Source organism: Panthera tigris, chromosome C1 (genome assembly GCF_018350195.1).
Source record: "Panthera tigris isolate Pti1 chromosome C1, P.tigris_Pti1_mat1.1, whole genome shotgun sequence".
Taxonomy (NCBI): Eukaryota; Metazoa; Chordata; class Mammalia; order Carnivora; family Felidae; genus Panthera; species Panthera tigris.
The window spans coordinates 24,758,448-24,782,989 of NC_056667.1; the positions used below are offsets into that span (position 1 = coordinate 24,758,448).

At 43.6% G+C, this 24,542-nt stretch overlaps 1 protein-coding gene across 3 annotated transcripts; it reads right to left on the reverse strand.

Moving 5' to 3' along the window:
* Positions 1-1,124: 1,124 nt before the first annotated feature.
* RNF19B (ring finger protein 19B) lies at positions 1,125-24,447 on the reverse strand. Of its 3 annotated transcripts, none has more exons than XM_042996343.1 (12): positions 23,968-24,440; positions 23,802-23,891; positions 22,405-23,508; positions 12,853-13,058; positions 11,316-11,460; positions 9,717-9,879; positions 9,155-9,269; positions 7,975-8,115; positions 6,808-7,015; positions 4,211-4,342; positions 2,905-3,403; positions 1,125-1,629 (listed from the first exon to the last, which is right to left on the reverse strand). In XM_042996343.1, exons 3-11 carry the CDS (start codon positions 23,034-23,036, stop codon positions 2,941-2,943), a joined length of 2,205 nt encoding a protein of 734 aa, XP_042852277.1. In that variant the 5' UTR covers positions 23,037-23,508; positions 23,802-23,891; positions 23,968-24,440; the 3' UTR covers positions 1,125-1,629; positions 2,905-2,940. The 3 variants fall into 3 exon arrangements, with proteins under 3 accessions (XP_042852277.1, XP_042852278.1, XP_042852279.1); XM_042996344.1 differs by having other exon boundaries at positions 11,316-11,457; positions 23,968-24,438; XM_042996345.1 differs by lacking the exon at positions 1,125-1,629 and having other exon boundaries at positions 3,369-3,453; positions 11,316-11,457; positions 23,968-24,447.
* Positions 24,448-24,542: the final 95 nt, after the last annotated feature.

The following is a 24,542-nucleotide window of genomic DNA, read 5'->3' on the forward strand; positions in this document are numbered from 1 at the left end:
GAGAAACCCAAGGTCTTTAGTTCCTTGCAGTAGCAACAAAGTAGCTGAAGATGGCCCCACAATCACTTCTTCCTTCCACATCTTATTTATACATTTAATTGGCAAAATTTAAATTATATTGAGAACCTTGGTTTAAGGAAGTTTAAAACACATCGCTTTTAGCTTTCCAGCCTCTGGGTACAAGAAAGTGTATTAGAAAGGGTCAGAATGAATGAGTACGCATTTACCATATCCACGAGTTTCTTTACATGAGCCCATTCAAGTGGGACTGGTGACACACCCTCTCCCAGTTTTAGCCCATTTGAAGGCCGACTGCAAGCATCCCATCTGTCTGGCTTTGAAGATTACCTCTCTCCCTGGACTCAGAGAAACTTACAATTTTCCTGGTCTTCAGAGTTGTTTTGCTAACCTATACAATCTCACCCCCAGCCATCTCTTCAACCTCCTTGGTCCACATATTCCAGCCAAATAGGTCTCTAAGCTGTGTGTGTGTTTTTTAAACAGGCTAAGGATGCTCCACCAAAGGGCCTTTGTATTTTGTTCCCAATGCCTGCTATGTTCTTCCCCTAGATAGAAAGAACCATTTGGTTCTTTCTCACTCCCCTGAGGATTCTGATCAAATGTTCCTTTATGAAAGACGCCTATGCTACCATCTGAAGTGGCTCCATCGACCACTCTCTTTACTCTTTCTACTTTGTTTTCTCCAGTGCACTTATCCTCATCCAGATCATCTATCTGATCGTCTTTCCCCCACTAGAGTGTACGTTCCACGGGGACAACAATTTTGTGTTTTCTTCGTTGTTGCATGCTACACTTGAAATGCAGTAGGCATTTCAAAACGAACGAATGCTGTACAAAGAGGAAGTTAAACTTTCCCCATTTTCTAAAGGGAGAACCAACTTTTCCAACGCATTACTCATGTTCTCCTCCAGGTGGTGCCGAAGGGCCTTTTCATCAGCCAACGTCTAGGCTATACAAAGCAGTGTTGCAAAGGATTAGAATAAGCTTAGCTTTTCATAGCCTCTGGTCTAGAGTTCTGGGCTTTTCTTAGATGACCCCCATAATCTCCCTTAATTTATTCTTATTCCTGCGGGAGAAAAAAACACGGGTCTTTACCAAAAGCATTTCAGTACACCATGTCAATCTTTGCGACCCCGTAATTAACGATTATTTTCCCCATTCTGGTTGAGTGACAGCAGACTCAGAGGCAACTGTCCAAGTGTCACAGCAGGAAGAAGTGGAGCTTAGATAAGAACACAGGTCTGGCTGCCAATTCTTGCCCCTCCCAAAGACTTCTTCGAGTTTATCAAAGTTAACTGCTGTCCTGGTAAGGCTTCAAGAGAACTGCAATCTTGAGCTGATAATTTGCATTTCACAGATTTGCAGACTGTTTGCCCCCTTTTCCAACAGTTTCCCTTTTTCACACAAAGACACCCTCCAGGGCACTTTCTTACAGAGACTCAAAGTCCGCTAAGAGCATTTCCTGTCTCAGGTGCAGGGAAATGAGCATCATGTGCTCAGTCTGGCCGCAGTGCCCAAGAGTTAAGAGTCTTCCAAGTTGTCTGTTGTCCAGACTCATCATCCTCATTGTGGTAAAGCACAGGCCAGGAAGACAAGGAGCAGGTGCATCTGTGGAAGGAAACAGAAAGCCATCTGGTCCTTAGGGAAAGGATGTTTTCAATTCTTCCTCTGGGCCCAGGGCTAAGGTGCTAAAGAAGTTCCTTAAATATTGTGTAAGAGTTGGGGAAATTAAGAGCATGAGAGAAAAACTGACTCACAGGTCACAAAGTAAGTTACTGCCAGGTTTAGAATCTTACATCAGGTTTCATGAATCTTTTGGTTTTGCTGCTACACTATGTATGAGCTCTCATTTCTAAGGCCAAAACCCCAAGTAGTACTAACATAGCTCAATTCTGACAAATTTATAAGAGCAGATAAAATCAAATGTTGAGATCCTGATGGCATGTCTCCTAACTCCTTTCATGACGAGTTTTAGTCACATTCCTTAGTCCCTCTTACTCAAACTACATTGGCAAAACTAAGAAAGCCTTTTGGAACGGGGAATGCGTACCCGGGAATGTAACAAACATTCGGGGTTATTGCTCGGTGATTATGCAAAACCAGTACCTTTCCTCCTCCAGTAAGAATACTCGGTCCCCAGCCTGTAACCCCACATCATTCACTGGGACTCTCTGAAGAGCCACTGGCACAGCCACCCCTTCTCTCCTCTGAAGCACATTCCTACTGGCGGCTACGGTGCGGAAAAGAAGTAAAGCTTGAACAGGAAAACTGCAGGCTGCCTCCAGAGGACAAACGAGGTTCATTTTAATCTACAGCTTCTCCATACAGCTGACTCAGCTAATTCTGCAGTCTGACCCCGGAGTCCCAAACAAGCCAAGCTTCGCTTCCTGTCAGGCTCGGAGTCGTTGGTGTATACGGGACTCCACTGCAGTCTAACTAGAACACAATGCTTCTTCCCTGGGATTAGGAAAACTTCCATCTTGAGACTGGTCTATTCGGTCAAACACTTGGCTCTGTAGGACTGTCCCAAGCCAAGGAAAATGAGAGGAGTTGAATGACGACAGAAATCTTTATTAAAATGTGTTTCTTTCAGTAATATGTTAGCATACGTACAATATACACACATACATCTGTACACTCTTTGACACACCTCACGGATTGCCACTTTCAGTTTAACCAATAAATTAAAACTAAAACAAGGAGGGAAGGGGTTGGGGGGTGGGACGAAGGGCAAAAATTTCCATGTTTTATCTGGTAAGAAATAGCAAATTTCTCAGAATTTCCCTGGGGAAAACCTGTGACCAGAGAATATTTGAAATAAAATACATAAATTCCCGCCCACCACCCCCCCCCCAACAAAAAAATTCCAAAAGATGCAGTTACAAGTGTGCTTCTCAGAACAGGAGCATTCATTCCACTTCATACTCTGCCTTCTGCACCTTCTGGCTTCAAGACAGTCTTCCCCTCGGCTGGGGCAGAGAGGTTCATATGGGCACTTGGGCTCGGTGCACCTTGGGCTCTGGGAGTGGAGGGGCAGGCTGCCGTCTGGGAGCGAGGGGAGCCACACTCATCCGAGGTGATGTCCGGCACATCATCCGACTGCGTGTCAGAGCTCTCCAGGTCACTGCGGATGCTCTCGGGCTGGGCCAGGCTGATGTCCCAAGGCTTGCCGGCCAGGCAGTCTTTCTGTTCACAGCTTTGGTGTCTGCAGGGGGGGTCCTCTTCATTGCCGCCACTGCCGCCACCGCCACCACCTTCTTCTTCATTCTCTGCCATCTGGGCGTGAACGTGGAGTGAGTCCTCTGTGCTGCTTCCACTCACCAGCTGGTAGTGGCTTGGTTTGGCTTCAATGTCCACTTGGATCTCCATATTGTTGCATTCTCTGTGGAGACAAAATCCACTTTGCTGAGTCACGTACGGGTCATGCTATACCTGTTGGTACAAGCAGTTTGTGGGTTCAGAATTAGAAAGTCTGAAACACAGGTAGTCAGGAGACGAGAGCTCACTCTTGGCAAACGTAAAACTTTAACCTAACTCTCAAGTGAGATGGTGAAGAACTAGATCTCTTTCGATGATTAAAAACACATACGCACCTCTGCCAATTTCTTTATACAACTACAAAAGAGCTTTCAAAATTCAGCTAAGGGTCGGACCCTCACACTATCTTACTCAAAACATGAAAGTGAAAGGAGATTCAGTGTTTTGCTATTGTGTCACAATTGGAAGGAACCAGAACCCCTCCAGCAGGGGGTGCTGCAATCACACCATGTCAGTTACACCAGTTCCTCAAAAATAAAGAGAAATAGGCAACGGGAGTCACATCAAGCAATGAGCAACATGAGAGCAGAAACCACAGACCCACAGACATCAGTGAACAGCAACCTAGCTCCTTAAGTTTCATGTGAATAATTATACAATAGCCAAAAAAGACCCAAAAAAGGGGAGGGTGGGGGAAGGAAGAAAAGGGAGAAAGAAAGAAATCTCTAAAAATCAAGTGCTAACAAGAAGAATCAATCAAGAGATTTCAGACACTCCTATACCAAGAACCTGCCGGGTGAACTCAAAGGGCACACACGATACACCCCATCCGATAGCACACGCAGCCCTAACAGGAGGCGTTGAGCTTCTGAAGGCCTATACCCAACTACAAACTCCAACCTCTCCTGGGCATCTCTGACTGTTCACATACCTGTCCTGTGGGTTGTAGGAACTGATTATGGAACCGGCCATAGCACGAGTGCTTGCGTTGTCACTAATTGCACCAAGACTGGCTGTGTCTTTAGGGAAAATTTCCTTTTGGACATCGGCTTGAACTTCTAACCTGTGTAAAGAGGGGACGTTCACGTTAATATGAGACCTGGGTATTCTGAGACAGTCTGCTTCCTGGCACACATCTCTTCTATTATTCTCTTGCAAACTGAGTTGATCTGATCTTCTCCAATTGTCAAATAGCTCAGATAGATGCCCACATATTTTCTCTCTTGAATACCTATTGAAATCGTCCCCTCCTTTCTATCCCCATTGCTACTATTTAACTTTAGGTGCTCAACATCTCCTCCTTGGAAAACTGCAGTTGGGTTCTCTCTCCAGCAGCCCTAAGTCCAAGTCCAACACCTTCCAGATCAGTGCCAATGTGGACAAAGACCCGATCACTCTAACAGTCCTCTCTTGGTTCTCTACTGCCAACAGGCATTTAAAGTCTTCTCGATCTGCCTCCAAGCTCTCTCTCCAGTTTCGTCTCTCACCACAGTCCTAAATCATAATCACTCTGAATTCTTTCTTTCCTTACACACCTATATACATTGTATACTCCATGACTTTGCACATACCATTCCCTCACTCTGGAAGTTTCCTTTCTTTATGTGACAAACTCATATGCAGTCCTTAACAACAACGGAGGTATCATCTCCCCTCATTCTCCCAGCAAACCAGTCATTTCCTGTTAAGTGCTCCCATAGCACCTACCTACTTATTAAATCAATTCGTGCATCTCTCCTCCAATCATCTGTGAGCTCCGAAAAAAGGAGAGACCACATCTCATTTACATTACGTCTTGCACATGGGAACTCAAACACTTAGCTATCAAATTACCTCCAGGCGATGAGACTGAAGGACACAGAGGATCCGATCTCCCACAAGAGCAGCAAGCTTCCCCGATTGTGTCTCAAAGCTGAGAACCCATAACCATTTCCCTTCTTGGCTGGAACACCAGTTTGCAGTTCACCTTAAGTATTTCCTCTTAATAGGTTTCACAGTCAAACCCACCTGACTCATGCACTTCCTATAAAAGGCTTTCACAGAACTGGAACAGCTAGACTGGTTAAGCAGCAGTTTCAGCAAGTCAGTCTCCAATTATGTCTGTCTGCTTCTTTACAAGGGTGATGGTTTTAAGAAAGCCCAGCAGTGAATTCTCTGGCATGTGGGGGCGGGATCCCCTAACAAGAGACGGCCAGAGTCATGAGATACAGACAGGTCAGCAGCAGCCTTCAGCTGCACATTTGAGCAACCACCATCCTGCTGCCTATGCCTTGCTCTGTAGCTCCGGCCTCAGATACCCTCAAGCATGTGCCACGGCCCAAGAGAACGAGGCGTCAGATCACAGACCTGGGTTCTAGTTTTGGCTCTTCCACAGATTCGGAGAATTGGAAGAGACTTTTCACAACACCATCCATTAGGTGCTTCCCAGATGCCAGCTTGTACAGTGACTGCTAGAATCACCTGGGGAGCCTTTTCCAAACATAGATCCCCAGGTTCCACTCCAGGAGATTCAATTTATTCATTTGGGATAGGGCCCTGAAGTCTATTTTTAAGAGGCTCCCAGGTGACTGACAGGTACTCAGGTGTGGGATCCAATCCATCTGTCATCTGTTGCTTGACTCCTTAGCCAAAAGGCCTAATAGCCAAATGGCCATCTGGTCTTACTTTAAATAGTTCCAGGGATAGGCAGCTCAGTATTTTCAAGGTTATCCAATCCAATCCTTCTTTGGATTTTTATATAGATTTTCCCTATAATCTCTATAATGAAACAAAATTAGTTTCCCTCTAACTTCTGCTAAGTTGCCTTAATCTACCTCTTGGCATGAGTCAGAATCCTTTCTTCCAACTCAAGGTCCTTCAGCTATCTGAAGGCAATAATTTCTCCTACCTCCTCGCCTTGTTTTGCCCTATCCACGGGTCTCCCTTCTCCAGTGCGCTCAACTCACTGCTTCTCATGTGACATCTGTTATGCTTCTCTGAATATGTTCTGGCTTATCTCACTGGTAAAATAACTGAGCAGGTCAAAACGTTTTTAGTCATAAAGTTTTACATAGTCTCAACGCATGTTCATAGAATTGATTTTCCTTATCTATCAAATAGGAATAAGAAGGTAATAAGGATCACAACACCAATAAGCCAACAACATACAGCATGAATGCTGTTCAACTGAAAGTCAGTGACAAGCCTAACAGGGAGTGCACTTTAGTGACTGCCACGAAAACGTGTGCTTTCCCTTCCAGAAGCAGGCAGCTTAATGTAGGAGAGGGAAGATCTGAAGTCAGGATTACTCTTTACGTGGAGTTGCTATGGTGCAGCGGGAAGAACACCAAACTTTCCGTAATTCACTTAACATTTCTGAGCCCATTTTCTCATTGTGAAGTTAAAAACACAAAACCCCCCGGCTCCACTGGTGATTACATCAAATGAGATGATATATGAGATGTGCCCAGCACAGAGAAATGACTCAAAACAGGTATTTTACTTCTTATGATTCCAACTGGTTCTGTCAGAAATTATCTGTTTGCTTACCTGCTATATTTTCCCTTGCCACTGGAAAGAATGCCACCACTCAGCGTGCCCCCTGAGAGGGCTGCAAAGCTGGCTGTTTCGCTGTATGGACCCTGCATAACACTAAGTCCATCGGTAGGGCTTCCGCTGGTGCTCAATACACTAGTCAGACCTTCAATGCTGCTCTCCCCAATGCTGGGGTTCTTAAGGGCTCTCCAGGCATCTGCCACTGGGGAAGGAACAAAATATCTCAATTGAAGATAACATGGCATCAAAACAGAGTCTGTTATTTTCCTGTAATGACTCTTCAGAGTGGAGAGCATTCATGTAGAAGAATACTCGTATGTCCACTTAATGAACAGCTACTACATGCAGCCACTACATGTCAAATGCTTGAACATATGTTAATATTTAATCTTCCCAATAACTCGGCAATAACAGGCCCAATTTCAGCTGAGGAAGTGAAATCTTAGAAGTAAATGACTTGTCCCATTCATGGCTGGTCACACAAAACTACACTTCGGATTCTAAGTCCACTATTATACCACAGATGCCATCTAATCAAACATGAAGATTTCAAAATATGTTCAGGTCACGTGCTGAGACTAGTAGGAAGCTTAAAAAACTTGTGGGACTCTCTGTGCCCTAGCTTAGTTAATATGGTAAAGCAAAAACATCAAAGTAGAAGTTGGGGGGGGGTGGGGAGGCGGGGAAGAAGTCGAAAGACTTGCTCTAGTCCCAGCTCTGCAGAAGCTCTTAAACCCATTTAACAGATGTTGAGACAAAAGCTTAAAGAAGTTCCCATTAAATGCGGATGATAATAGCCCTTGCCTTCCCTATTCAGAGAGCTGCTATAAAAACCAGATGAGATAATAACTGTGTAAAGTCCTCTGAAAATTATAAAGTACTGTGCAGGTATAAGACTTTATTATAATCACTACTATTACCAGCATACTTGGAGTTACTTGGAATCCTACTAGTTTGTACCTGCCACACAGAGCCAAGTACCAGAGGAATTAACCTAATAACTCTGGAACAAAGAAATGAAAAGCTAAAAATACTTTACCCCCTACAAAGCTCATTACCCAAAGTAATCCAATGACAATCTCTCTGTAAAATGTACAGAATTCTACAGATTTTTATCTTCCGTCCCATAAATTTAAAGGGAAATTAAAATTCTCCCTTTACCTGTGATTGGACCATCATCTTCATCAAACTCAATTTTCACCCCCTTTCCATTGGCTGTGCTAACTCCACAGCCGCCTCCACGACAGAGAGAAATGGGCACAACCCCATAGACATAAGCCAGCATAATGGGGACACCAATACCTGGGGGAGGAGAAGGAAACAAGTCAGCAGGCCATCAGGTTTCAACCGTCCTAAATTTTCCTTTCCAGCCTGAGCACAGACAAACCACTTTATAAAGGGCCACAGAAAGAAGATGGCTTATCCTAAAAAGGTAGGTGGGACTAAGAAACGATGACCGGACTTGGAATTAGGCCTGGATTAGAATCCTGGCTCCAAATTACTAGCTGCATAACCTCGGACATATCTTCCCAGGGTTGTCACTGACCACAAGAAAAGTATGTACAGTGCCCAGCACAGTGAGTACACGTTGCTTTCATTTTCCCTCTTCTACTCACTGCTGACATGCTAATCCAACAAACAATCAATAATCAAACATTAAATAAGTGGGGGCTTAGAATCCCCGCCCCTGCAGAGTGTTAATTCCAAAATCTTACTGCTGTGTGAGGCAGAATGGCTTAGTTAAGAGCACAGGCTCTGAAGTCAGACTGCCTTGATTCATGTCCCAGCTAAGTGACCTGGGGCAAATTACTGCACCTTTCTATTACAATTGTGCTGCTGTGAGGATCAAATGAATTAATACATGCAAAACACTCAGAACTGCTCCTGGCACATGGAGAGCTGTAATAAATGTTACTTATAATAGTCTTATTCTAGAACAAACCCTCATGCCTCTTAAAATACTATGAGGCATTAAGCAAATCAAAATAAAAGTAATTTTATTTTGTGGGTTCCCTGGCAAGTGGAGAGGAAAGGTGAAAAACTAGGTCTTAAAGTGATATCCTTTAATTCAAACTTTTCTATGTGCCAGATGGAGTTCTAAGCACTAATTTAAGAATGAAAGATCCCAAAGTGTGACAATTTAGTGCAGCTGATAATCACAATGATAGCGCCTAAAAGAGTTAACTCCCAAGGTGGGTTTGGCATAGAATGTAGGAGCCTCCGAGGTGGAGCATCTGGCCAGCTGGCTAAACTGCTATAGTTGGAAAGCGAGGGGGGGCGGGGGGCGGCTAAAGAAAAGAGAGGGAGGGAAGGAGAAGAGTTGTGGTCTCGGCTAGCTTACCCACACTAACTGCAGCAATGACTGGGGATGCAATGACTGACAAAGTCACTCCTCCTGTGATAGCCAAATTCCTCTTGTGTTTGGAGGTTTTCCTTCCCTCATATCTGCTGTGAATCTAAGAAGAAGAAATAAAATTCAGGTCAGCAGGTTAGGATATCAATCTTTTTGCTAGGGTGAAAAAAGACAAGTGAATATTCTATCTGTATTAAAATATATCCCCCACCCACCAAGAGGCCATCTTACTCCAATTTGAACCTAACTCAGACCAGGGTGACATAAAGTAATACAGGAAAAGTTAATCCAAGAAGAGACAAAATAACTCAGAAGAGTGAGGAAAAGTATTTCACCTTTAAGTCACCGAGACAAACCAGGCCCAGGATGCTAATAAGAACTTCCAGATCTCTTGGGGTTTATGAAAATCCATTTAAGAAATTAAGGTTATTTTTATCCAAGAACCAGCTGGTTTTCAGGAAGCTCTGAAATATAAGCTCCTCCCTATTTCCTTCAAACCTTTACCAGCAAACCTGGGGATGGAACATACATAGAACTCAGCATGTCTTACCTTCCTGCCAACATAAACAGGAATGCCGATGACCATGGCAGGAATGGCAATGCCAGCAATGAGGGATATCCCCACTGGAGCACCAATCAGTGTGCCCAGCTGCCAAAGAATTTTCTTCTTACGGCTCCACGGCTTCTTGCCCCAGAATGTGCAGCCAGAGGGGCTGCAGAGGAAACATGCTGAAGTTAATGGTAATATTACAAATGCAGCTATTGTCACCAGAGGGCTTACTAAGAGCAAGAGCCTTCTTTTTCAACAGGAATGATTAATAGTTACAAGAGGTTACAGGAAATGAATATATCATATGAGGGGGAGCAAAAGACAAGGTCAGATTACTAGAGCTCTGGGCCCTTTACTTTTTGTAAAGGTATGCTTCCAGACTTGAAACCTCTTTCCTTTCTTTTCTGTTGAACTCTGTCCTCCTTAACCTATCAACACTGATTCCGCTTCCTTGACTGATATACTACTTGGGATCCTGAACAACCTACACACTCAATATCGCATCCAAAAGCACTGTGCCCGGCAGCTAATAAACACTGATTTGCATAGTTTTCTTGGCATCTGTCCTACCCATATCCAATAGATAGTGTAAACTATGTTTCTGGGAAAGGATATAAAAAGACTTTGTCACACCCTTTATGTCAGTTTCATATTCCGAGTTTGGCTACTTTTATACCCAATCCTTATGTGTTCAACCATTTTTGCTCACTCCCTTTGTCCCGTCTTCTTGACCAGACAGGATAAGCAATTTTGAAAGTAGGGATCATGTCTTACACACTCGTGTCACTGATAATCGGTATAGTGTCAGTACTCAATGTCTGCCATATTGGAAATGAAAATGCTTCATGCACACAATGAATGTTAAGTTGGTAAATATTAACTCCTTCAGGACAATATTTTAGTATTCAGCCTGAATCCTTTAGAATCCTTTAGGAAGTCATTACATGTAAGAAACTGTAAAAAGGTAAGTCCGACCTTAATAAACTTATGCAGTTTAGCAAAATTAGACTTGTATATGAAGCAAAAATAGTGATGTTTATTAAGAAACATTTAACGAATGCCAATATAGAAGAATGAGGCAGAAAAAGCTGGGGAAGGCATCACAGACAAAATGGCATTTAAGTGACCTCTGAAAGGTGAATAAAAACTGAACAGGTTGAGATAAAAAGAGGTTGCTGGGAGGGCGATGTGATCAGAAAGCATTCTGAGCAGAGGCAAGAACATACACAATTATGAAAGAACATGAACAATAAGACAGCACAGAGCAGACACAAGGAACAGCAAGCCCAGGTTACCTGTAATATATAGCATGTATAAAAGCAACATGGAAAAAGCGAGAAAATTAGATGATGACCAAATTGTGGAAAGACTTAAAGCCATGCTAGGGAAACTGAACTCTATCTGGAAGGTAATGAAAACAGTCCCTGGAAGTTGCTGAACTTGAAAAAAACATGGTCACAGGAGTACTTCAGAAGAACTTTTTATAGCTTCCTTACTCTGTAATGCGAGGACAGACAACTATGTCTCTTTGACCTCCTTTTTCCCCTCAATCAGTAAAAGAACAAGATTATAAAGCAATGGACACATTTGCCTTCTCACCTGAGGTAATGCAAGTCTGAGATCTCTTTCATACAAAGCCAACAGAATTCACAGCCACACACTGCACAGGTCATATGATTACAGCTCCCATCATTCATCTTGATAATGTAAGCACTGCATCGTGGGCATGGCTTGATGTCATCTGCTAAGAGGGGAAGGAAAATCGGGTAGAAAAATATCCCTAGTTAAACCTAGTTTGATTTATTATTCCTAGGAATATATATAAAAAGTGAGGAGGCAGTCAAAAACTCTCAACTAAGAATTCCAAATTGTGCAACCCACCTCACTGGAAGGCTGGCTATGTCTAGACCTCAGGAATTTTCATAAAATGGATCCTGTCTCATATTGAGCTGCCTATCCCCCAAACTGGCATCTTACACAGCACTTAAGCCACACTCTGAGCAAGAATACTTCCCAAGAGAGAAAGATCATTCCAAGAAAAATGAAATTTCATCAGCCAATAGGCTGGCAGAATTCAAAGCAGAGTCCTGCAGGAGGAACAGTCTGCAAAAAAACTTTAGCTCAAGAAACTCGTTTCTCAGTCTCAGTAAGTATCATTGTGATTTGCTGTTAACACAACCCACAGACCCTTCCCATGATACTTTCAAATTCAAAACCTAAATATAAGTGGGTATGCTATGTAGCACACACCTAGTAATTTTCACAGCAAGCTAGGAACTATCCTATTAAAATGACAATTTAGGAGATTATGCTGTGTCAGGAAAAAGTAAATGGTAAAATCTTTCCTACCAGCCTCTCCCAAATGACATCAGTGAAATAAAATACATTTATAAAAGGTAATAAACCCAGTGAAATTTTTAAGTAGGTTTACTCTGACTTGCCAAGGTTCCTCCTTTTAAGGTTAATCATTAATCCTACTAATATTTCCTTTCCTTAACTCTGTACCCTACTTCCAAAAGCAGTGGTGCATTTAAAGCTGGTAGGAAAATAATAGAGGTTTAATACTAATTAAATGTCTTTCTGCTTACAATGAAGGTTTCGAAAAAGTCCTTAGCAGAAGGACCTAATTACTTTCCAATATGAGACGTATTACTAAGAAGGTAGAAACTACAGGGGCGCCTGGGTGGCTCAAGTCGGTTGAGTGTCTGACTTCTGCTCATGTCACGATCTTGTGGTTCATGAGTTCAAGCCCCGCGTCGGGCTCTGTGCTGACAGCTCAGAGCCTGGAGCCTGTTTCGGATTCTGTGTCTCCTTCTCTCTCTGCCCCTCTCCCACTTGTATTCTGTCTCTCTGTCTCTCAAAAATAAATAAATGTAAAAAAAAAAAATTTAGAAGGTAGAAACTAGAGAATTCAATTTTGTTGCATTCCAATTTTACCAATTTATAGGTTGGAAAACCTATAGTTATCAGAGAGAGAAGCTACGTATCAAATACAACGTTGAAGGTATTACCAAATATGTTCTGCTCTCTGATCCCAGGAAACACTTGGTTATACATTAAGATAATCTCTGCTAGCTTTAGGCTCATGTTATGAAATATCAAATAAAGAGAAAAATGAGAAAATGCCAACTTATACCTGGTCCAGATTCTTGCCCATAACTGAGACCTGAAGTGTGCTTTGTCCGTACTCGCAAAGTCTGTGCCCTCTGCTGACGGGCCATATCGCATGTCTGATTTGGATGCCATATTTGCTTGCAGTGGTAGCAGAACTCCGTTTGGCAGCCTTCCCTCTCACAGGTCAGCTTTGGGCAGCTGGCACAGCCATAGGCAATAACAGCATAACTGGGTAAGGACACAGAAAGAGGGATCAGTAAGGTAAGAAAGATCGGAACAAGACAGACATTATTCATCAGTGTCAGTGGGGTAACACTGACTCTCCTCGTCACTACACATGATATAGAGAGAAAAGAGTTCACATGTAACACATGACATATACACACAAGCATGCCGAACAAACTGTAAAACATATTCTGTGTGAGAAAGTAAATTTCTTCTTGAGATTCTAAAAAAACACAAATCACTTATTTGTGAAAAAATAGGGGAAAATACCATAGGTAGCCTGAATTCTAGCACATATTCAGTCACAGTTCAAGCTGCTTTAAAAGCAGTTTCCCACAGCAAGTTTCATAAATTACAGGGTACAAAACTATATCCTTTTGATGGTTTACTATATTTAGAGAGATTAGAATTTGTTTACATTAAAGGACAGAACATTTGTAAAACAAGCTATAGCAAAAACTAAAGTATACTTTTTTATTTTTAAGTTCCACAGTGAAGCTGGTCTGACCACACACAGCCTGAGACAAGAGCCACAGATGGATTCATGACCAGTTTCTCCTATTGAAAGCTCATTTTATCTTTCAAACTTTTTTTTTTTTTTTTTTTTTTTTTACTCAAATCTATACCTTGAAATATCTACTTCCTTGACAGGCTCCAGAGTCCAAGAATATCATTCTTCTACCTTACTAATTAATACAGAATAAGGTTATTATCTCCCTCTCCTTCCTTCTCTCTTCTGATACACATTCTGAGTAAAGATGGGCAATTCAGAATCTATCTGCACCAACATCAACTGTTTCTTATAATTCATGTTTATTTTCCAAGAATTCTGTCTCACAATCCAAAATATTAACAGGTCAATGACTATAGGCTTAGGTGTTGCCATTGGGCTTTGCTGTCCCCTATTCCACTTTCTCCTCCAATTGCCAAAGACCTTAAACAACTTTTATGGAAGGCTAATAAAAGTTTTCTTGGGTTTCTTCTACTGTTTATTTGAATGTACATTAGATGTTCATAACAGCAACTTAAGTTCTCAGGTTTATTATAGATTCTGCAAGTTGATTTGAGAATGGCATTGAAGGTATCGATGACATATCATCTATGTTACATAATATAGTCTGTATTAAATCTCTTCTCAGAAACAGCAAAGGGATCAATGTATGAATGCAAATGATTCATATCCTGTAGGAGTTCTGAGCAAATTTACCCCACCTCACTGCAAAATAACTACTACAGATAAACAATGTTTCTCCTGAAGAAAGTGACTTCCTTACTATTCTGGGTTATAGGAAAGGTACTGGATGGCCTCTGAAAAGTAGTCAACTTCTGATGATACAAATTACACAGTCAGGAAGCCTTGATCATTTCCTGATCCATTCCTACCTCACATGGTGGGAGTAAATATTTATTAACAGAATCTTTTATTTTTTCTTTAAAGGACATTTGACAAGATTGATAATGTCAATTTTGGGTGTAGAATTTGGTTCTAAGGAAGTAAAATAACCCCAAATACTCACGAACACACAGCAATCTATTACCATGACACAGAATTACTCAGGGCACGAGACTTGGCATTCCTGTTTTTGGGCGCCTGGTCTGGGCTCCTTGTCCCTGACTCATACTGCATGACACTGAGCTAATTTAAATCTCCAAGCCTTAACCTCTACCCCAAAAATGGAGGTATAGGTGCTTGCCACATTTAAGTGGAACTACACATACTCTTAAACTGCATTTGAGATCTTGCCCTGAAAGGTATGATATAAAAATACAGCACATTTTATCCTACTTCATAGCCTTTGCATAATCTACTCCTTCTGCCTAGAAATGTTCTTTCCTTTCTTCTTCTTGCCCTGGCAAATACTTTATCCATTTAAGAACCGGCTCAAATTTCATCTCCCTATAAAATCCACTTAATCTCTTTAGGCGGCTGGTTGCCTACTTTATGTCTATGTACGATTATTTCATATTACTTATCACATTATGTTCTAATTATTTGTTTATACATATGCTTCCCCAACCAGACTAGACTCAAGGAAAAGTATCATCCTTTTTTTTTTAATCTTCAGGGTATAGTATACTGGTTCATGCTTAAAATGCTTGTGTTCAACGAATGATAGAGACCCTCTCCTGCTTAAGTTCTTTACTTTCCCCAGGCCATTCTAACTCTTCTCATGGACCATTACTCTGTCCTAAAGCAATCTTTTTTTTTTTTTTTTTTTTTTTTAATGTTTATTTATTTTTGAGACAGAGAGAGACAGAGCATGAACGGGGGAGGGGCAGAGAGAGAGGGAGACACAGAATCGGAAACAGGCTCCAAGCTCCGAGCCGTCAGCCCAGAGCCCGACGGGGGGCTCGAACTCACGGACCGTGAGATCGTGACCTGGCTGAAGTCGGACGCTTAACCGACTGCGCCACCCAGGCGCCCCAGTCCTAAAGCAATCTTTAAACTTTATCCATGTATCTACTGGTTTATTATATGCCAGGTACTATAACTTAGTCCTAAAACTTTGTCTAAACCCATTTTAGGAGTAAACTCCTAAATTCTGAATAAGGTAATCTTCTTCCACAGGTAGTTGAAAAAAACTTCATCCTTGAGACCAAATCCACCTTGATGATCTTGTTCTTTCTCTTCCATGTCCCACACTGGAGCCTCTCTCCCACCCTGCTCTTAGAGTAACCAAGAACTCAGGCTTGCTAATTAGAAGCTAAATGGGGGGTGGGGAGGGAGAAGCAGCAGCTAAATAGGTGTTGGAAATTACATGCTGCTAAGAAAACAGACGTATCCTTCTCCCTCCCCTTAATTTCATACAAATTTACCAATTTTATTCACTTCCTAATTCTTCAGAAATATGTGTGACAGGCTAGACCACAGTATTACCTAACTTCAGCCCTGGAGAAAAAAAAATCCCATTATTATTTGATTACGTTCCACATACCCTAGTAGTTAAAGAAATGTGTTCCTATATTATGTCTGCACTTTGTAGCTCCGGGCCATGTAACTTCATTTACAAATGGACCCTGAGCATGTGTAAGGGTAGCAGATATGCACCAAGTTGTCATGAGCTGTACTCTTACTATCTCTCCCCCTTCTATTCCCACCCCCTTGGTTCAAACTCATGTCACCTCTTGGTCAGACAACTCTAAGAGTCTACTATCTAGTCTCCTTATTCTCCACTCCAATCCAAATTCCAATTCCAGAAAGTTATCTATCATGATGTTACTCTTTTACTTAAAATCCTTCAGCGAAAAAAAGTCTTTCAAACCTAAACTTTGCACGGCTTAGATAGGGCTATCAACTTGAATCCAGTCTATATTTTCAGACTGATCTCTAGTTACTTTCCAGATCATGCTCTCCATATTGTGCATCCAGAAGCTGACCAAACTAGCCTCCAGACTTAGCACTGCATTTTTATACCTCTATGTATTTGCTCATAACCCTCTGATATAAGATGCTTTTTTCTCTACTTGCATCTTTATTTGCCTTGTAGGAATTACTACTCCTACTCTTCAAGGCCCAGATCAAATATTACCTGCTCTGCGAAGTCTTTTTTTTAATAAAAAATTTTTAATGTTTATATATATTTTGAGAGAGAGAGAGCACAAGCAGGGGAGGGGCAGAGAGAGAGGAAGACAGAGGATCTGAAGCAGGTTTCACACTATCAACACAGAGCCTGATGTGGGGCTCAAACCCATGAACTGTAAGATCATGACCTGAGCCGAAGTCAGATGCTTAACTGAGTCAGCCACCTAGGCACCCCTTTCCTGACACCCTCATACAAAATCTTTCATCTATCCTCTAAGAGGATTTGTATTTTCTTTAGGATGTATTACACTGCATTTTCTTTCTTTCTTCTTCCTTTCTTCCTTTTCCTTTTTTTCCTCTTTCTTTCTATCTCTCTACCTACCTACCTACTTACCTATCATCCCTTCTAACAGGCCAAACTCCCTATCAAGAGGACCATGTCTAAGTCCTTTTTGTAATACCCAATATTTACCTAAGGTTCAACACTTTATAATTCTCAAAAGTGTCTACTTAATGATCATCTGTCCTCTTCTTACCCTCCCCCTCATTATCTGCTTCTCTTCCAAAAACTGTGCTATTCATTATCTTTATCTATCTTCAACTATCTAAATTCAATATCCCATTCTTCTGAGATCTAACTGAAAAATTTTGTTCGCAGTGTTATGGAAAAAGTTGGAATACAGATATCCTAGTCTAGAGGAGCTCTTAATCTATTCAGAGTACAAGATTCACTGTTAAATAAGGACACTAACAGAAGACAGAGTAGCTGTTAAAGGAGTTTCCTGTTGGTCTAAGTTTGGGGAAATTACACCAGATTGAAGATTTACACTGTTTATTAGCATTAGCAAAATTTACAGTGTATATTAGCATGTTTAAAGGGTCCAGAAAGCTCAGAAATATATTTTTTTTTTTGCTCAAGCCAGTATTTCCCAAGCTTATTTGATCACAAAACGTTTTCCTTTCCAGTAATACGTATAATATACATTGGAAAATACTGTTGTAGGTGAAAAACAGAAAATAACATGAAAAGATGGTAGAAGACTATAATGAGGCTTGCATTATAAGGGTAGATCATATAAATAATCACTTCTTAAAGACATAAGAAGTCATCTTATATGTCAGGTATGAACAGGTTTTTGTTTTTTTTTTAAGTTTATTTATTTTGAGAGAGACAGAGATAGTGTGACTGGGAGAGGGGCAGAGAGAAAGGGAGATAGAGAATCCCAAGCAGGCTCTGTGCTGGCAGCACAGAGCCCAATTTGGGGCTCAAACCCATGAAACCTTGAGATCATGACCTGAGTCGAAACCGAGAGTCAGATACTTAACCGACTGAGCCACCCAGGCGCCCCAGGTATGAACAGTTCTAAGCAGGGGAGTGATATAAGATGTTCCACTTTAGAATGAGTACTTTGGCAAATATGGGAAAGATATATGGAGCTGGAGGATGATGCAGATGGACAAGCGAGGGATGGGGGGCTTAAGAGGCTTAAGAGACTTAAGAGTTGTGAAATAGAAGGTACAGACATCAATTAAGAGAAAACGTCCAGATCAACTTTATCTCAATTTTTTACATGTCATACCAGAAAGACACACACACACACACACACACACACACACACACACACACACAGACCAAAAGAGAGAGATAAAAGATGTCCAGGAAGGTTGCAGAGAGGAAAAGAAAATCCTCCCTCATTGACTGAGAATTTTGTCTTGCTCACAATTGTGCTAGAGATGAACAGAAGGTTCCTATTTACAGGATGGTCCAGTCCAGTTCTCCAGGAAGACCAACAGCTGACACTACCTGTTGGGGTCAGGTAGGAGGGGGGACTGAGAGAGAACCAGCAATGAGAGGCTGGAGTGGTGGACCTGCACAAAGAATTTAGGTCAAGACAGCCTTATCTCCTATTCATTCGTACAGAAGGTCTGCTGTTGTACACCAGGAATTTTCTTTGCCTCCTCTGCTCACCCCTCAGTCTTCCGGAGATTCTGAAAGGGTTTGAAGACTGGCAACACAGTACTTGACAGGAAAACATTATATATTTACATGAGGTGGGGGTTTCTGAAAAGACCTCATGCTTAAGCAGAGACTCTAAGCAGTTATAATCAACTGCACCACTTATTAGCACTGAGACATTGAAGCCCACACTTAAACTTCTCTGGGCTGGTTTCTCCTCTATAAAATAAATTTACCATAAAGAACTATAAAAAGGTCAGTTATTTGTATTTTGAGTTAATTTTACCTATTAGAAAGTAATGTTTTAAACGTACTTGGTAATGCTCTACTTAATAATATTAAATAATAATGTAAATGCTTCCCCACTGAAACTGGTCCTCTTATTTATGATTAAAATAAAATCATATTCAAGTTTGGGAAAAGAAAAATTCATGACTCTTTGCTCTGCTCTACAAATACCTTGTAAACAAATAATTTTTAAGGTTTATTTATTTAAGTAATCTCCACAACCCACAAGGGGCTCGAACTCATGACCCCAAGAGTCACACGCTCTTCAGACTGAAGTCAGCCAGGCGCCCCGTAAACAGATAATCTTTTAATATACAGTGTTCTCATTATAATCACAGTGAACCTAACGATCAGAACTCTGTAAGATCAATTACATGCCTCCTTCAAATACACACACATATACACACACAGAGCAAAGGGAGGACTTGATAAATCTGGCTGCAAGAAGTTGATTTATGAGTAAAGGTGGTCAGGTTCAAGAAGAGAACTGGGGATTATGCTTCTCTAACTGCTCATCAAGAATTTTAACAGACATAGAATAGAACCATTTGATTGAAACAAAACAAAATAAGCTATTTTTCTCCTGGCATTAAAAAGAGGTGGTGGGGCACCTGGGTGGCCCAGTCAGTTAAGTGGCTGCCTGACTCTTGATTTCGGCTCAGGTCATGATCTCACCGTTTGTGAGTTCAAGCCCTGCATTGGGCTCTGTGCTCACTGCACAGAGCCTGCTTTGGATCCTCTGTCTCCCTCCTTCTGCCCTTTTCCCGCTGATGCTCTCTCTCTCTCAAAAATAAATAAACGTTAAAAAAAAAATTTTTTTTTAATAAATTAAAATAAAAAGAGGTGGCAAAATCATTGGCCACATCCCCAGGGAACTCAGACACTTGTTTGGGAAGTGACAGAATTTTTTTTTTTTTTTAATTTTGTTTTAACATTTATTTATTTTTGAGACAGAGAGAGACAGAGCATGAACGGGGGGAGGGCCAGAGAGAGAGGGAGACACAGAATCTGAAGCAGGCTGCAGGCTCTGAGCTGTCAGCACAGAGCCTGATGCGGGGCTCGAACTCACGGACCGTGAGATCGTGACCCGAGCGAAGTCGGACGCTCAACCGACTGAGCCACCCAGGCGCCCCGGGAAGTGACAGAATTTTAAAGTTACTCTCTATTTATCTAACACCTCCAACTGCACATCTCAAAACACTTTGTAAACATTAATTAATAAGCCTCTCAAGTCAGGAAAGGATTAGGCCTATTTCAGGTAAGAAAAAGCAGATAAGTGGCTCTTCACAAAAAGAATCAGAAGAGAAACTAGATTTTAGCATCCTTGGCTCTTTCAATGTTGTCCTTAGGCTACAACATTTGACAAAATGGTCCAAACAGTAGCATCCCCAATAATGCCAACAATCTCATGCTTTTAAAAAGAAAAAAGCTAAGAGGAAAGAATATTGGCCTTGGTTGGAGTTAAGTGTTTCAAGCTTGGTTCCACCACCCACTAGTTATATGACCCTCAACAAGTCACTCAATTTATTTAAATTTCATTTTTCTCATCTGTAAAACTAGATCAAATCTATCTTACAATGTTGTAAGAATCAAATTCAATTATGTATGCCTGGCACATGTATACTCAGCTGCCAGCTTGCTTGCTTTCTCCAAACTCTACCTTCTTTAAACCCACACATAACACACTTAAAAATATAGTTATATAATTTTTATAATTCTCTTAACTAATTAAAAAAACTCTGGATGATACTAATCCAATACTTGGCTGAAATAAGAAATGGTCTTAATTCCTTAATAGCTTTCAGTAAAGGCTTACAGTTTACCATCAAGACGGTAAGTTAATTCCTGTCCATTTTTATTGATGTGAGCAAAGACAGTGACTGATTTCGTAGAAAAACAAAAAGGGAGTTTTTCCAGAAAGATAATCAGTGATGCCACATTTCTCAGTTAAAACTCAAGGAAACACATTTCAAAAAAGTAGTTTAATATACTATTCCAAAATTAACCATGCAATGCTCTCCTAATGTTCTTTTAGTTCAGAAAATAGATCAACAGTATGTATGATGCCTGCATATCATATGTATATTAACCTCTAAAGGCCATTAAGATCACCAGACCACCAGAAATAAGAGCCTACAAGGTTCCCTCTGACACTTATTAATTGAAAGCGAAAGTGATCTACCATAGACAAACACCATACCTCTGACTACAACCCTTCAAAGTAATTTAGAAACTCCATCTCAGTGAGGTTAAATAACACACCCATCTCTAAACAAGTCTGGCAAAATAGAAAGAAGTTAACTCTTCTAGACACTCTTAAGACAGCTTCTTTCGGAGGAGACAAATAGCATCGGGGAAATCTTAAAACAGCCTTGATGTACAGGCTACAATTAAAAGCCCTTCTTAACTCCTTTGAAGCAAAGGACCATGCAGCTTTTTACTGGCATTACATTCACACACTGCAAGGAGTCCCTAGCATCTTTTTGCCCCCAAAGCATAATACACAAGAATAAAATGATCTGCCCAAGGTCACAGAATTGGTAAATGGCACAGTCTGACTCCCAACCACTTAGATAAGCTCTTCTTTGCTGCATGCAACCATTCATGGTTTGTACGGACAGTAACACACAGATTTTTTTTTCAAGAGGGGGGGAGGGTGGTCTCCACTGAATACTTTAGATAGCAAAATCTGCTGGAATTCTGTCCCTGTAAAGACTGCATATTTTCTCACTGACCTTAAAAATTCAGGATATACGGTTCATGAAAAAGACTGTCATCAAGAACTCACGATCAGAGGGGCCGGGTATCACATTTTCTCCTACCGTATCAACCTCTGGGCATCCTTCTTCCCAGTGCCCCGTTGCTTCTCTGGACAAAGAAAGGGCCCGTCCACCCCTCACTCTGCCCAAGGCAGGAGTGTAAAACCACAGCGGGCCTCCCAACAGCTTAGCACAGAAGGCACACGATGCCCCGGGTGCCCCAGAGCTGCCAGTGAGCTGTCCTTTCCCCCTTGGTGCCATTTCCATCACCTCCATTCCAACTTTCAGCAGCGGTGGTCAGAACACACCTTCTCCTGCAATGCTGCTAAGTCTGCCCATGGCCAAAGGGACACACCCCTCCGACTGCTGCGAGCCCCTCAGAATGATATTCTCATTCCATCCTTTGCCAGTCATTCCCTCCCAGCCCTCATTAAGACGTGCCCCCTACACCTCTGGACGGAGGGGCGTTCACCCGACCTAAAAGCCTCTCCAGGCCTCCTGACTTGATGGACAGCTCCCTTGCCCTCGAGGACCGCTCAGCCCCCACCTCAAGCCCTCGGGTAGGGCGGGGTGGTGGGTGCCGTCCCCCACGGGTCTGGGCTTGCCGATGGTGGCCGGTTACCAACCCGCCGCAGTTGCCGCCTTCTCCTTCCTCCCGCTGTTCATCCCTCTCCGCTCCCTCGGTGCTGGGCCACACACACGCACCCTGGGCGCCGCCGACCGCCTCTCCGGGCCGGCCACACGCGGGGTGGGGTCCGGTCCCCGGGCCCGGGTCCCCCTCCGCCGCAGCCCCTGCCCGGGCGGCCACGCCCCCGCGCTCACCCGCAGTCCGGGGCCGGGCACCAGCGGCAGTCGGGGTCCGAGGCCAGGTAGCGGCGCAGCATGAACTCCTCGTACTTGTGCATGAGCGGCGGGTCGGCGAGCAGCAGGCGGATGTCGTGCGGGTTGAGTCGCTCGCTGCACTCGGGGCAGCTGATGGGCACCCGGCTCTCGCTGATCTCCAGGCGCAGGTAGTGGCGGAGGCAGTCCCGGCACGAGCGGTGCGGGCAGCTGAGGAGACGAGGGGCCCGCTCGGGCGGCAGCCGCACCAGGCAGAGCGGGCACTCCACCTCCTCCGGGCCGGGGCCGCCGCCCTCCGCCGCCTCCTCATCGTCGAACCCGGGCCCGGCCGCCGCCGCGGCCTCCGCCTCCGCCTCGGCGGCCGGCTCGGCGGGCAGCGCCTCGGGCGGCGGGGCCTGGGCCGCGGCCGGGACCGGGGCGGGCGGCGGCGGCGCGGCCGGGGGCGGCGGCTCGGCCTGCGGCTTGGCCCGGGCGCGGCGGCCGCGGGCCGAGGCGGAGAAGACACTGTGGAAGGTGAGGCGCCGGCGCCGGCCGCCGCTGCGGCACTTGGGGTCGGGCGCGGCCGCGTGTAGAGATGTAGAGCGCGGCGACTCGGAGTCCTTCTCGGAGCCCATGGTCCCCAGAGGCCCAGGAGCGAGGGGCGCCCAGCGCCACCACTGCTCCCGCCTCAGCGCCCCCTCAACCGGCGCGGCGACCGCCGCCGCCTTGGCCGCCCTCCCCGAGGTAGAAGCCGAGCGGCCGCGTCGAAGTGATTATAAAGCCTCCGCCCCGCGCGCCGCTGCCCACTGCGCAGGCGCTTCGCTGAGACACCTCACAACCCGCACCGCCCCCCCCGGAGGGGGGTGGTGCTGGGCGGGGCCGAGTGGGGTGGGGCCCGGCGCGCTGGGGCGGAGCTCCGCTTCCTCCCGGTCATGGGGTTCGGGGCAGCCATCTTGAGGAGCCACACATCCAACTGCTTTTCTTGGCCCCGTTCCCCAATTCTATACCCCCTACCGCCTTCATCCTCGAGATGGGAGTTTTCGGTTTGCCTTTCCTCGCGGACAGGCTGATTGCCACTTCCAGCAAAAGATACTTAGGTTACTTCACCTGTAAAACCCGGACAGGGGTGGATCAGGTGGTGATTCCCAACTGGTCCACCTCGCAACAATTCTTCTGTCGTTTAAGTTAACAGCATTAATTAATAAAGAATATAGTCATTCATTAAGCATCTACAAAGTGGAAGCATTACTAGATAAGACAGACAGGGTGTCCTGTCCGCAAGGGATTTGCAGAATAAAGTCCGAATTCCTTAATCTAGCATTCAGTGCTCTCTGTGAGCTAATAAACTGTATTCCTAGGCCCGCCTCCCATCCTATCCTCCTGGTAGCTTGGTTACTTACAATTGCGGAAGGAGGCCCAGCGTTTCTTTCCCCCTGGAGGTGTCTGTCCTCTGCTGTACGCAGGCTTCCTGGTGGGATGTGAGCATGCAACTACGACAGCGACAGGAACAATCAGTTAGGATGAGGTTCAGTTGCAAATGACAAAAGAAAAAAAATAATAACTTACGATAGAAATTGATTTCTTTCTTCACAAAAAAGAAGTCCAAAGGTAGGCAGTTTTGAGCTGCTCTGCTACGCTCAGCGCTTGGTTTCCAATCTTAAGTTTACCTCATTGCGCTCCACCTTTGGAAGCATGCAGGAGAGAGGGGGAAAAGTGCACCCTTTTCTTTTTAAGAGACTGCGCTGGAAGTCCCACGCATTTTTGCTGGCATCTCATTGGCCAAAATAATGAGCTACGATGAGAAATGTGGCCTTTTAACTAGGCGCAATGTGCCCGGCTAAAAATAGAGGCTCTGTGATTGATAGAGAATGGTAGAATGAATTCTGGAAGGTACCAGCTGTCTTTCTCATGGGTGGCCTTTACAACCATGAGAAAGGTCCCCAGGAATAAGCCCTAAGAAACGTCAAAGTTTTGAGGTAAAACAGTGGAAGAGGAGCCAGCAAAGGAAACTGAGAAGCAGGGACTGTGAGAGGAGAAAAACCAGACGGGTGTGATGTCACAGACACCAAGATGAAATGTTTCGATTGTCGATTGTGACAACTGCTGCTGAGAAGTCAGGAAAGAAGAGAGAAGTGACCAAT

Coding starts and splice junctions, on each gene's coding strand:
- RNF19B (XM_042996343.1), bottom strand. CDS start 23,036: ATGGGCTCCGAGAAGGACTCCGAGTCGCCGCGCTCTACATCTCTACAC. Junction 11,461..12,852: donor TGGGCAAGAATCTGGACCAG/GTATAAGTTGGC, acceptor TTCCCCTCTTAG/CAGATGACATCAAGCCATGC. Junction 8,116..9,154: donor CATTGCTGCAGTTAGTGTGG/GTAAGCTAGCCG, acceptor CTCCTCCCCCAG/GTATTGGTGTCCCCATTATG.